The sequence below is a fragment of the Castor canadensis genome, chromosome 12 (assembly GCF_047511655.1).
Source record: "Castor canadensis chromosome 12, mCasCan1.hap1v2, whole genome shotgun sequence".
NCBI lineage: Eukaryota > Metazoa > Chordata > Mammalia > Rodentia > Castoridae > Castor > Castor canadensis.
The window spans coordinates 27,201,487-27,216,211 of NC_133397.1; the positions used below are offsets into that span (position 1 = coordinate 27,201,487).

Genomic DNA, 14,725 nt, shown 5'->3' on the forward strand with positions numbered 1-14,725 from the left:
TTTTTTTGTACTAACAAAATCAAGGTTAGCTTTGTACTAACTTTTGCTACATATATTGACCAAATTTACTACATAGTTCCCAATATATGAGGTTGGTCAGTTACTCCAGTCCAATATGAACAATTTGCATATTTTACTACATTTTCTTAAGAATGGGTTAAGTATAATTTTAATCAACCTTTTGTTGTTTTGCAGCTTTAACTGCCTATACTTACCTGACTATTTTTGACCTTTTTAGGTAAGTTTTAAAAAACCTCCTTAACATTTTAGAACCAATAAGAATTTGTTGCACTGGATTTGTGAAGAAGTTTTCTTTACCTTAAGGAAAGTAATTTGTGGACTGGAGGTGTGGCTCAAGCAGTAAAGCACCTGCTTTGCAAGCACGCAGCCTTAAGTTCATTCCCACCAAAAAAAAAGGACGCATCCCAGGCTAGCCTGGGAGTATCTAATGATGGGATTTCAGTGGCCATAAAAGTTTCTGAGGGAATTGGCCCTCCTATTTAGATTTCCAAGCTAGGTCCTCCAGAATCTAATGGAAAGTAATTTGCTACGTAAGTAAATTTATCAGCATAGAACATACACATAAGCCGGACACTGGTGGCTTATACCTGTAGTCTTAGCTACTTGGGAGGCTGATATCAGAAGGATCAAGGTTCCAGACCAGCCCAGACAAATAGTTCTCAAGACCATCTCAAAAATAACCAGACTGAAATGAACTAGAGGTGTGACTCAAGCAATAGAGCGCCTGCTTTGCAAAGACAAAGCCCTGAGTTCAAACCCCAGTCCCACCAGGAAAAAAAAAAAAATACATACAAATAACAATTAGAGACATGATGAAAGAAATATTTCATATTTGCATAATAACAGAAAAGGTAAATACCCAGACATAAACGCAAGATGTGCACACTCCATGTAAAGAAAACTGCAAAATGATTCTGAAAGACAAAAGAAGACCCCCCCAAAAAATAAAATGGTAAGCCATGTACTTAGATAGGAACACTTACAGTCACAAAAACATCAGTTCTCTCTAAGCTAATCAAATTTGACCCGCTTATTCTAATGTTTACAGAAGTCCCTTATCCACATTTCACTTTCTGAAATTTCTGTTACCTATGTTAACTTCATTCTGAAACTATAAATGGTAAATTCCAGAAGTAAACAGTTCATAAGTTTAAATCACATGCTATTTTGAGAGTTTGATGAACTCTGGTACTATCCTGCTTCATGCAGCCTGACACATAAATTGTCCCTTTGACCAGTGTATCCACACTGTAAACTTGCTTGTTAGTTACTTAATAGCTGTCTTAATTGTCAGATCAACTATCCATCATAGTATCGCAGTTCTTGTTTTCAGGTAACCTTTCATAGTAGCATAATGGTACCACAATACCTATATCGATAATTCACAACACTTCGCCTCATCACAGGGGTATTGTATCATTGTATCATCTCATATCACAAGGTACAATGCAGTGAGATATTTTTTGAGAGAGACTTCATTCACATAATTTTATTATAGTATATTATTACAATTGTTCTGTTTTATTTTTAGTTATTGTTAATCTCTTACTATACATAATTGGCAATAGATATGTATATATAGGAAAGACATAGTATATACATAGTACTATCCATGGCTTTTTAGGCATCCACCAGGATTTTAGAATGTATCCACTGCACATAAGAGTGGACTACTATCAGGCTGGGGGTGTGGCTCAACTGATAGAGCACTTGCCTAGTAAGCACAAGGCCCTAGCACAAACCCCAACAAAAAACAAAACAGAACAAAACACTGCCAAAAAACAAAACAGAAACAAAAAAACACAGAAGGTTGAGTAATAGACCTAAACACTTGTGAGAATGTAGCATGGAATAATTGTGGTATTTTTAAGGATTATGCTATAAAAAATGATGAATTCAACCATATTAAAATATAAAGTCTAGGTAGCAAATATTACTATAAACAAAAAACAATCTTGAGAAGATATTGTAACTCATATCTCAAATGATTGTTTTTGATAAAATTTAAAGGAATTTACAGTTTAATAAGACAAAGACCAATGGGAGAAAAAAAAGAGAAAAGACACACATAGAGACTTTGCAGAGAAGGAAATATAAATGACTTATGAAAAATTGCTAGAGACTGGGGATATAATTCAGTGGTAGAATAGGGCTTGGCAAGCTGGGCACCAGTGGCTCATGTATGTAAGGAGGGAGAAATCAGGAGGATCATGGTTTGAAGCCAGCCCAAGCAAATAGTTTGTGAGACACTATCTCAAAAAAACCCAATACAGAAATGGACTGGTGGAGTGGCTGAAAGTGTGGGCCCTAAGTTTAAACCCCAGTATTGCAAAAAAAAAAAAAAAGAGAAAAGAAAAAAGAATATGGGATTTGCAGGAGTAAGACCTTGGGTCCAATCTCCAGTAAGGGGGGTAAAAAAGGTTGCTCAAATTAAAATTACTCTGAGATGCTTTATTTTTCAAAACTTGAAAAGATTTGAAAATTTCAATATGCTTCTGTTGTTGAAGGGGAAATAGATGCTCTTTTTGAAAAACAGCTTTATTCAAGTGAAGTTTGCTGTATTCATAGATTGTGCATTCATCACCATGACCAATTTTGTAACATTTTTATTACTCAAAGAGAAGCATCACTCCTCTTAGCCACCAAATGACTCCCCAGTCATTCAGTTCTCTTCTCCAGCCCTAACCAAACACTAATCTGCTTTTTCTCTGTACAGTTTTATCTATTCTGGTCATTTCATATAAATGGAGCCATAAAAAACGTGGTCTCTTATGACTGTCTTCTCAGCATGTTTTTGCTGTTTTGTTGTAGTTTGTTCAGTAGTTGCCCTTTTTGTTTAATTGGTGAAATATATGGCTATTTTATTTATCCTATCAGTTGATGGACATTTAGGATTGTTTCTACTTTTTAGCTATTAGAAATAATGCTGCTCTGAGCATTTGTGAGTAAGTTTTTGTTTAGACAGAGGCTTTTATTTCTCTTGGGTTTATACTTGGGGGGAGAGAATTGCAGAATCATTTGGTACTGTCTTCAAAAGTGACTGCACCAGTTTTCAGTCCCATCAGGAGTGTTCTGAGGATTCTAGTTTCTCTGCATCTTCACCAACAGTTGTTTCTGTTGGTTGGTTTTTGTGGTACTGGAGGTTGAACTCAAACCCTCATGCTTGCTAGGCAGGTACCCTGCCAGTTGAACCTCTCTGCCAGCCTTTTTTGTGTTAGTTATTTTTAAGATAGGATCTCCCTGTATGCCTAGGCTGGCCTGGACCACAATCCTCCTGTTTGTGCTGCCCTGTGTAACTGGGATGACAGGTTGCACTACCACATCCAGCTTTTTATGTTGAGATGGGGTCTTAGGAACTTTTTGCCTAGGCTAGCCTTGAACTGCAGACCTCCTTGACTTCTTCTCCCAAGCAGAATTGTTTTCATTATATTAAAAAAATGTTACTTGTTACTTGTAGCCATCTTTTTTTATTATAATCATCCTAGTCTTTTCTTTCTTTCCTTTCTTTCTTTCTCTTACTCTTCTTCAATTTCTCTTTCTCTCTATCTTCCTCACCTCCCCCCAATGCCTCTCTTCCTTCTCTCCTTCCTCCCTTCCTCCCTCCCTTCCTTTCTTCCTTTCAACACAGGATCTCACTGTGTAACCCATGCTGGCCTGAAACTCACTATGTATCTAATGCTTAGACTGATGATCCTCTGCCTCAACCTCCCTAATGCTGGGATTATAGATGTTCCACTATGCCCAGTGAGGTTTTTTTGTTTTGTTTTGTTTTCACTTGAGCCACATCTCCTGTCCTTTTTTTTTTTTTTTTTTTTTTCTCTTTTTTTCAGGGCTGGGGATCAAACCAAGGTCCTCAAAAATGCTAGACAAGCACTCTATCACTGAGCCACTTCCCCAGCGAACTTTGTTCTTTTTCAGGATTGTTTTGGATTTAAATAGGTACTCTTATACATTGCTGATGGGAATATAAATCGGTGCACCCTCCCAGAGGGCACTATCTATCAAACTTAAAAGTGCCTATAAACCTAGCAGTTTCTTTTCTAGTAAATTATGCTATTGATATACTCCAATGGTTAAAAATCAGTTGTGTGTGAAATTTAGTACAAAAGATTGGAGACAATCAGTATGTGACTGATGGGATAAATGTTGGCATATGTTATTTTTGGTGCATTTATACCATTGGGTTGTCAAACTTGAGCATACATCAGAATTATATGGAAAGGTTTTTTTTTTTGGATGGGACTGAACTCAAGATCTTCAGACTTGCAGAGCGGGTGTTCTACCACTTGAACTTGGAAAACTTTAAAATATGGATTGCTCCAGTTCCAGTTTCTTATTCAGGAAGTATAGGGTGGGGCCCAAGAGTTTGCATTTCTAACATTTAGTAAAACTGACAGGATTCATCTACGGACTATAATTTTTAGAACCTTTTGTTAGGGTCCGAGAATCCTATTCCTCTGAGAGACAGAGTCACGCGTGAATGCAATCAACAAAGCAGAGTTTATTGAGCTGGCAAGCCAGGGTCAAGCTCCCACACAGACACACAGGTCCGATTGGGCAGACAAGACCCCGAGCCTCTTTAGGGAAGATCTTATATAGGCCCCTACCGGCCGTTACAGCAAAAGCCCGCACAGTACATAGCCAATGAGTTTGTAACACCACATACATTTCCAGCCTATCCATTTAAGAGTACATTACTTTTTAGCCTATAGATTCAAGGGTCAGTATTCACGCACACGGTTACATTTAGCAAGCAGGCAGGGCACATTTTGCATGTACTTCTAGTCGTCTTTCGCAATCTGCTCACATTTCTTACATTCCTCACATTTCACCTGCCCCCATCCTGTTTATCTTATCCTGCACGGGGCATCCTGTGCTGGCTTTACTGGTTTCTGCTATGGGGATCTGCTGGGGCAAGGGCACATCCTTTCATTCCCCCCTTTTCTTTGGGCTATATTGAGGAATCATTCTCAAGGGGATGAAGAGCCTGGTATTGTTGGCGGAGGACCAGAAGTTGGACAGTGTTAATTCGGTTTTTGATGAAAGTCACAAGTCGGTTTAGAATATAAGGTCCTATTGTTAGAGTAGAGACTGGTTGTCGCACACGCCGCAAGGTAAAAAGGGCTCCTGGATGATTTGTTTTGTAGAGTCTGACTCCCCAGGATTTACCCAATTCCCAATTTGTCGCCTTTTTTTTTTTAAATCAGTGAAATTTATCATAATGGGATTACAATTGGGGGGAGTTGGGCATCCCTTATTTATGGGTCTAGGTTGGTGGTATGTAATACCAGATTGAGAGACTCTACTTAACTGAATAAGGTTCCCCTGTTTAAGGGGGTGGCCACCATATGTCCCCTGAGCTCTCACAACCTCATGACTTACAATAATAGTCTGCGATTCCTCCACATTTTTTTCTGTGGTTGGGTTGGGGAACGGGGCAGACATAGAAGTAACTTTGGCGCAAATCCCATTGTCCCCTGCCAGTGAATAAGGCCCTTAAGTCAAAGTATAATTCTGGGAACCAGGTGCTGGGAGGGGTCACCTTGGAGGTCTGGTTAAGCATGTCTCCTGTGGATACATCTACAATCATCCAGGTCAGGTTAAAAGGTTGAGGTGGATTTGTATGCCCCAAGCAAGTGGTGGACAGGGTTAGAAAAAGGAATAAGGTTACCGAGGTCCAGTTTGCTGAAGTTTGAGTTTGAAGGAATTGTCCTTGTGGTGGGACACCCTTCTTGTTGGCAGGAAGTCTTCCTTCACAGCTACTGGTTCCGCCGGTCTGATGTGGGTGTAGTGGACCCAGGTGATGATCCCATTCTAGGAGGGCTGTGGAGCATCTGGGGTGTTTTCGTTTTCTGGAGCATCCCGTATCAGCCAGAGCTTGAGTGGATTTGTGGGATGCTGTCGTGCGGTCCAATTTCCCTGCTCCTCCTGAGGACGTGCCCGTCTCACATGGGAGTGGTGTACCCATGGTGCAATTCCATCGACCTTGAGGGCGGTGGGGGTAGTAAGCAGTACAACATAAGGTCCTTTCCATCTAGGCTTTAGGGTTTTGGACTGATGCCTTTTAACCCATACCATGTCACCCGGGACTATGCCATGTTCCGGAGTCGGGACCCTCTCAATAGTATGGTACGCTTGAATTAAGGGCCATATTTGTTGTTGCACCTTAGCTAGAGCCTGTAGCATAGTCAGGTAATTTGGGGCCAGATCACCTAGTCCCGGGCTTAAGGTCCTTTGAATGATGGGGGGGTGGAGCCCCATACAGGATCTCAAAGGGGGTTAGCCCATGGACATAAGGGGAGTTTCAGACTCAGAAGATGGCCAAGGGAAGGACTGTCACCCAATCACCACCAGTCTCCAGGGCCAATTTGGCTAAAGTCTCCTTTAGTGTCCTATTCATCCTTTCTACTTGCCCTGAGCTCTGGGGATTATATTCACAATGTAGTTTCCAGTTGGCCCCCATAGCCTGGGCTAGTCCCTGCAGGACTTTACTAACGAAAGCCGGACCGTTATCTGACCCAATTGCCTCAGGCACCCCGTACCTGGGTATGATTTTTTCTAGTAAGGCTTTTGCCACTACCTGACTCGTCTCCCTCTTTGTAGGAAATACCTCCACCCAGCCCGAAAAGGTATCTATGAACACTAGCAAATATTTGCACCCAAACTTTTCTGGTTTTACTTCGGTAAAATCCACTTCCCAGCTTCTTCCCGGGGCCCTCCCCCGTTCCCGAATACCTGTGTGGTGCCCCTCCCTTCATCCTGGTTTCATAGCTGTACAGCTAGCACAATCCTCCACAATTTGACGGACGGCCGCGGTCTGGTTCGGAAATCAGAGTTGTGCAGATGTCAGCAAGTCTAGCAACTTTCTTCGCCCCAAGTGGGTGGACTTATGTAAGTTAGCTAACAGGAATCGGCTGAGTTTCTCGGGCAGGATTAGCTTGCCTTCCAAGTCGCTTCTCCATTCATCCTCCCTTTTTCTAGTGAGGGAGTGGGCTCTCATCCAAGTGAAATCCTCCGAGGAGTACTCTGGTCGGGGAGGTAGCGAAGGGAGCTCGGGGACAAGCACATCTATAGCCGCGACCATGGAGGGACTCACCATTGCTGCTCTCCTAGCTTCTTGATCCGCCCTGTTGTTACCGACAGCTTCCGGAGTCTTGGCAGACTGATGGCCTGGGACATACATCACTGCCACTGCCTTCGGTTTTTTCCACTGCTATTAATAGATGCTGGACTTCAGCCAGGTTTTTTAAGCCTTTTCCTTCTGCTGTGCGAAATCCCCTTTCACGATAGATGGCTCCGTGGACGTGGATGGTACCGAAAGCATAGCGGCTATCGGTGTAGATATTGACTCGTTTTCCTTTTGCCCTTTCCAGGGCCTCGGCCAAGGCAATTAATTCTGCCTTTTGGGCTGAGGTTCCGGGTGGGAGGGCGCTGCTCCATACCGTGTTTCCTTCTTGGTCGACCACTGCTGCCCCTGCCCTTTGGACTCCATTTTGGACAAAACTGCTTCCATCAGTGTACCAGTTTAATTTACAGCCGGACAATGGGGTGTCCTTTAGGTCAACCCGTACCTGGGTAACTTCGGAGAGGAACTCCTTGCAGTCATGGACAGGTGTCTGTAGTTCCGGGTTGGGCAACAGGGTGGCAGGGTTCAGAGTTATGGGATCTGTGAAGGTGATCTGAGGGGAATCCAGCAAGAGCCCCTGGTAGTGGGTGAGCCTGGCATTCGTCATCCATTTCCCAGGGGGTTGTTTAAGGACTCTCTCCACCGGGTGAGGGGCCGTGACCCAGAGGGCCTGTCCAAAGGTTAATTTGTCTGCTTCTCTCACTAACATGGCAACAGCCGCTATGATGCGGAGGCAGGGGGGCCATCCTGATGCTACTGCGTCTAATTTCTTGGAAAGATATGCCACGGGTCTCTTCCAGGGACCTAACTGTTGGGCCAGGACTCCTTTGGCTACCCCCTTTTTTTTTTTTTTCACAGAGTGAATGATTTTGTGGGGTCTGGTAGGGTCAAGGCAGGGGCCTGGAGAAGGGCGGCCTTTAGCTGGTCAAAGGCCCGCTGTTGTTCCTCTCCCCACCTCCAATCCGGAGCCTCTTTGGTGGCCTCATATAGGGTTCTGGCTATCTCCGCAAATCCCGGAATCCAGAGTCTACAGAACCCTGCGGAGCCCAGGAACTCTCTCACTCCCCTAGTGGATGTGGGGGGTGGAATAGTCAAAATAGTCTGTCTCATGGCATCAGTCAGCCATCTTGCCCCATCCGCGATCCGATAACCCAGATATGTCACTGACCTTTCACAGATGTGGGTCTTCTTGGCACTTGCCCGATATCCCAGCTCACCTAACTCCGTTAGCAGGTGTTCAGTAGCCTTGCTGCATTCCTCTCGGGTTTCTGCCGCTAACAGTAAGTCATCAACGTACTGTAGTAGAGTGACTCGCGGGTGACTCTGGCAAAAGGGCTCCAGGTCCTGGCTCAGGGCCTCGTTAAACAGGGTGGGAGAATTTTTAAATCCTTGTGGCAGTCTGGTCCAAGTGAGCTGTCCGGTCCGGCCCCCATCCTCTTGCCATTCGAATGCAAATAGCGGCTGGCTGATTTCTGACAATGGAATGCTGAAGAAAGCATCTTTCAAATCAAGGGTTGTATACCATACTTGTGAGGGCGGTAGGTGACTGAGCAAGGTATAGGGATTTGGTACAGTGGGATGAATGTCCTCCGCCCTCTCATTTACCTTTTGCAGGTCTTGCACAGGCCTATAGTCCCCGCTTTCCGGCTTTTGAACGGGGAGCAGAGGAGTATTCCAGGCGGACCGACAAGGCCGTAGTACGCCTTCCTCAATTTTTTTTGGGCCTCCCTGTCTTTCTTTTTCCGCCTTTTTTCCCTTTCTTTTGGAGTTTTCTTTGCGGTAAAGACCTTCTCTGCTATCTGTAACATTTCCCTAATGGTTATCTCCCCTAAGTTTTCCTGTTTATTGAGTTTTCTCCTAATGTCTGGAGCTGCCTGATTAATGAATGAGAATACCACAGCAGACCGGTGGATCTCCACCCTGGGGTCAATAGGGTTGTACTGATGGTATGCCTCATAGAGGCGCTCTAAGAAACCGGCCAGGCTTTCATTTTCCCCTTGGACAACTGCCTTTACCTTTGCAAAGTTGGTGGGCCTCCTAGCGGCCGCTCGGAGACCTGCCATAAGAGTCTGGCGGTAGATTCGGAGACGCTCCCTACCTTCTGCGGTTCCGAAATCCCAATCAGGGCGGCGTAGGGGGAAGGCCTCGTCTATGGCCGGTTGGAGGGTTGTGGGTCTCCCGTTGTCCCCCAAGACGTTCTTTCTAGCTTCGTGGAGGATGCGCTCCTGCTCCTCCATCGTAAAAAGAGTATTGAGCAGCTGGTGACAGTCGTCCCATGTGGGGCACTGTGTATGCATGACGGACTCCAGGAGATCTATGAGACACTTAGGGTCTTCTGAAAAGGGCAGGTTCTGCGTCCTCCAGTTATATAGATCACTGGAGGAGAAGGGCCAGTACTGAAACTGTTGCCCCCCTCCCGGTCCTCCTTGGCCTACCGTCTGGACTGGAAATGTGGGGACAATTTCCTCCCCATGTGTTGATGAGGAGGGCCCATCTTCTCCCTCCCTTTCCCGTACCCCTCAGGGGTGGAGTCTTCGACCCATTCCTCCTCCAGCCGTCGGTCCTGTTGAGGAGGATGCGGAAATTTCCTCCTCCGGAGCACTGGCCTGACCAGAGGGAGTCACATATGGGGGCGGCCGATCTTCCTCTACCCCCTCGAGGGACGGGTAAAGGAGGGAACTCTCCAGTAAGACCGGGGGTGGTAAAGAGGGTGTCCTATTTTGAGGATGGTCAGGGAGGGAAGGGGAGGTTTCTCTTCCTCTTTTATGACCAAGGCAGGCGTGACTGGGGTTTTAGCCCCGAGAGCCGAACTGGAGGGGTGAGTCAGAAAAGCTGTTAACCAAGGGGGGGGTTCCCCGCTAAATCTTCCCAAACCAAAATGTAGGGGGCCTGATCTGGGTGGCCTTGATTGCCTGGTCGGAAAACGACAGCCTTGACCTTAGTGATCAGGTCTAGGGAGAGGGAACCTTGAATAGGCCATCCGACTCCGAAGGTGGGCCATTCTGCAGAACAAAGGGTGTCGAACTTACCTTTCTTAATGACCAGACCCGCATTTAATGCCCTTTTTTTGACTTCTGGAAAGTGAGAGAGAATCAAAGACTTTGGGGTTGCTTGTCCCTGTCCCATTGTGGGATGAGAAGCAACCACCAGGAGAGATAGAACAAAAAGGGTGAAAGCAACAATAACTCCACACACACAGAACACTCTCCACCACTCGCTTGGACCGGTCCTTCTCTCACGCTGGTGCGCACCCCATTCAACCTCCTCACCGTCCAATTTGGATATCAGGCCGAAAGGCGACCACTTGACGGGTGGTCATTCGACTAGTTCAATTAGTTCTTCACCTGACGCCAGGATTCCTGAAATGCTCGAGCCCAAATGAGAGGAAAGCCTCTCCCAGCAGGACCATGTGGTCCCCTTAACGAGATTCCCAGAATGATTCTCCCCAGGGATTGGCCAAATCCCCGCCACAGCCCAAACGGGAACAATCATCTACCAATTAGTTCCCTCCAAATGAGAATCTCAGACTCTCCCAATGCCTAGGACTTGGAATCACCTCTGCTTTCTCGTGGACTGTCTGCCTTCTCGAAAAAGGGTATCTCGGTGGGACCTCCAAATGTTAGGGTCCGAGAATCCTATTCCTCCGAGAGACAGAGAGTCACGCGTGAATGCAATCAACAAAGCAGAGTTTATTGAGCTGGCAAGCCAGGGTCAAGCTCCCACACAGACACACAGGTCCGATTGGGCAGACAAGACCCCGAGCCTCTTTAGGGAAGATCTTATATAGGCCCCTACCGGCCGTTACAGCAAAAGCCCGCACAGTACATAGCCAATGAGTTTGTAACACCACATACATTTCCAGCCTATCCATTTAAGAGTACATTACTTTTTAGCCTATAGATTCAAGGGTCAGTATTCGCGCACACGGTTACATTTAGCAAGCAGGCAGGGCACATTTTGCATGTACTTCTAGTCGTCTTTCGCAATCTGCTCACATTTCTCACATTCCTCACATTTCACCTGCCCCCATCCTGTTTATCTTATCCTGCACGGGGCATCCTGTGCTGGCTTTACTGGTTTCTGCTATGGGGATCTGCTGGGGCAAAGGGCACATGTTGGCATATGTTATTTTTGGTGCATTTATACCATTGGGTTGTCAAACTTGAGCATACATCAGAATTATATGGAAAGGTTTTTTTTTTTGGATGGGACTGAACTCAAGATCTTCAGACTTGCAGAGCGGGTGTTCTACCACTTGAACTTGGAAAACTTTAAAATATGGATTGCTCCAGTTCCAGTTTCTTATTCAGGAAGTATAGGGTGGGGCCCAAGAGTTTGCATTTCTAACATTTAGTAAAACTGACAGGATTCATCTACGGACTATAATTTTTAGAACCTTTGATGTGTGTATCAGATATTAGCAAGCCATAAACTATAAGGTCAAAGCATTTTATATACTGACATAGAATATACAAGGGTACTAATGAGTGGAAAGTGCAAGCTAAACAACAGTGTGTATAGTATGTTGCAGATTTCTAATAAAAAGGAGTTAGGAGTAAGAAGAATCCACACGTACATACACAAATATACACTATACACGTATAGGGCTGGTGGAGTGGCTCAAATGGTAAAGCGCCTGCCTAACAAGCCTGAGGTCAACCCCAGTGCAACCAAAAAAAGAAAAAGAAAGAAAGCACTATACATCTATGTACTTGCATTTATGTAAATATACATGGGTTGAATAATTAAAAAACTGATGATAATGATTACTTATTTGAGGAAGACTCTGTGGCTAGGGAACAAGTTTAAAATAATCCCACCTTATATCTTTTCATCCATTTTGAACTTTCAATTGTGTAAACAAAGTACTAACTCAAAATAAATAAATGCAGCTTCAAATATGTTAGAGGAATAGTTATTAATGTTACAAACCATACTGATGATAATACTAAAGTAATAGTAATATATAGTAAGATAAAAAATAATAATAGAATAATATCTCCCTAATGTCTTGAAGTTTTATGGTCTTTTCACTTACTTTGAGGAGGTTTTTTTTTTAGAGACCTAAATATGTTCTATAAATCAAATATATATAACATTTCAGAAAAAAAAGATGATTTAGGTTCATTTAGACTTTCACTTGTCTCAAGTTACATAGAGGTAGACATTTTTTGTTACTTTTTTTTGGCAGTACTAGGGTTAGAACTCAGTGCCTTGCACTTGCTAGGCAGGTACTCTGCTGCTTGGCCACACCTTCAGCCTTTTAGTTATCTTTCTAATAGGCCTTGTGTTTATGCCCAGGCTAGACTTGACCTCAGCCTTATTTACATTTCCCAAACAGCTGGGATGATAGGGCACTCTACTATTTGATCCATGTCCCACTCCATAGACATATGTTTTAATGCAGAACCTTAATACCAAGATCATGTTGTTAAAACTATGGAGATTGATGGGAATCGATGTATATAGATAAGTAAAATTAAACGTACTGAATGATTTATCAATTAGTGAGTGCTGATTTATATACTAATGGTAATAAAGTAGAATGACATCCCATATTTCATCAACTATTACATCCCAACAATTATTTTTTTTTTCATTTTTCTTTTATTTATTCATATGTGCATACAAGGCTTGGTTTATTTCTCCCCCCTGCCCCCACCCCCTCCCTTACCACCCACTCCACCCCCTCCCGCTCCCCCCCTCAATACCCCGCAGAAACTATTTTGCCCTTATCTCTAATTTTGTTGTAGAGAGAGTATAAGCAGTAATAGAAAGGAACAAGGGGTTTTGCTGGTTGAGATAAGGATAGCTATACAGGGCATTGACTCACATTGATTTCCTGTGCGTGGGTGTTACCTTCTCGGTTAATTCTTTTTAATCTAACCTTTTCTCTAGTTCCTGGTCTCCTTTTCCTATTGGCCTCAGTTGCTTTAAGGTATCTGCTTTAGTTTCTCTGCATTAAGGGCAACAAATGCTAGCTAGTTTTTTAGGTGTCTTACCTATCCTCACCCCTCCCTTGTGTGCTCTCACTTTTATCATGTGCTCATAGTCCAATCCCCTTGTTGTGTTTGCCCTTGATCTAATGTCCACATATGAGGGAGAACATACGATTTTTGGTCTTTTGAGCCAGGCTAACCTCACTCAGAATGATGTTCTCCAATTCCATCCATTTACCAGCGAATGATAACATTTCGTTCTTCTTCATGGCTGCATAAAATTCCATTGTGTATAGATACCACATTTTCTTTTTTTTTTTTTTTTTTTTTTCATTTTTCTTTTATTATTCATATGTGCATACAAGGCTTGGTTCATTTCTCCCCCCTGCCCCCACCCCCTCCCTTACCACCCACTCCACCCCCTCCCGCTCCCCCCCTCAATACCCAGCAGAAACTATTTTGCCCTTATCTCTAATTTTGTTGTAGAGAGAGTATAAGCAATAATAGGAAGGAACAAGGGGTTTTGCTGGTTGAGATAAGGATAGCTATACAGGGCATTGACTCACATTGATTTCCTGTGTGTGGGTGTTACCTTCTAGGTTAATTCTTTTTGATCTAACCTTTTCTCTAGTTCCTGGTCCCCTTTTCCTATTTAGATACCACATTTTCTTAATCCATTCGTCAGTGCTGGGGCATCTTGGCTGTTTCCATAACTTGGCTATTGTGAATAGTGCCGCAATAAACATGGATGTGCAGGTGCCTCTGGAGTAACAGTCTTTTGGGTATATCCCCAAGAGTGGTATTGCTGGATCAAATGGTAGATCGATGTCCAGCTTTTTAAGTAGCCTCCAAATTTTTTTCCAGAGTGGTTGTACTAGTCTACATTCCCACCAACAGTGTAAGAGGGTTCCTTTTTCCCCGCATCCTCGCCAACACCTGTTGTTGGTGGTGTTGCTGATGATGGCTATTCTAACAGGGGTGAGGTGGAATCTTAGTGTGGTTTTAATTTGCATTTCCTTTATTGCTAGAGATGGTGAGCATTTTTTCATGTGTTTTCTGGCCATTTGAATTTCTTCTTTTGAGAAAGTTCTGTTTAGTTCACCTGCCCATTTCTTTATTGGTTCATTAGTTTTGGGAGAATTTAGTTTTTTAAGTTCCCTGTATATTCTGGTTATCAGTCCTTTGTCTGATGTATAGTTGGCAAATATTTTCTCCCACTCTGTGGGTGTTCTCTTCAGTTTAGAGACCATTTCTTTTGATGAACAGAAGCTTTTTAGTTTTATGAGGTCCCATTTATCTATGCTATCTCTTAGTTGCTGTGCTGCTGGGGTTTCATTGAGAAAGTTCTTACCTATACCTACTAACTCCAGAGTATTTCCTACTCTTTCTTGTATCAACTTAAGAGTTTGGGGTCTGATATTCAGATCCTTGATCCATTTTGAGTTAATCTTGGTATAGGGTGATATACATGGATCTAGTTTCAGTTTTTTGCAGACTGCTAACCAGTTTTCCCAGCAGTTTTTGTTGAAGAGGCTGCTATTTCTCCATCGTATATTTTTAGCTCCTTTGTCAAAGATAAGTTGCTTATAGTTGTGTGGCTTCATATCTGGATCCTCTATTCTGTTCCACTGGTCTTCAT

The 14,725-nt window shown here is 43.6% G+C and overlaps 1 protein-coding gene across 4 annotated transcripts in view; it reads left to right on the forward strand.

The window, feature by feature from the left end:
• The window catches only part of Slc30a6 (solute carrier family 30 member 6), a 52,127-nt gene that overhangs the window by 10,203 nt on the left and 27,199 nt on the right, over positions 1-14,725 (forward strand). For 2 of the 4 annotated variants that reach the window (XM_074049466.1, XM_074049462.1), the window contains exon 4: positions 196-238. The exons of the other annotated variants lie outside the window; for them this stretch is intronic. In XM_074049466.1, coding sequence (XP_073905567.1) covers positions 196-238 — 43 coding nt within the window. The remainder of the gene's footprint in view (positions 1-195; positions 239-14,725) is intronic. 4 annotated transcript variants of the gene reach the window in all.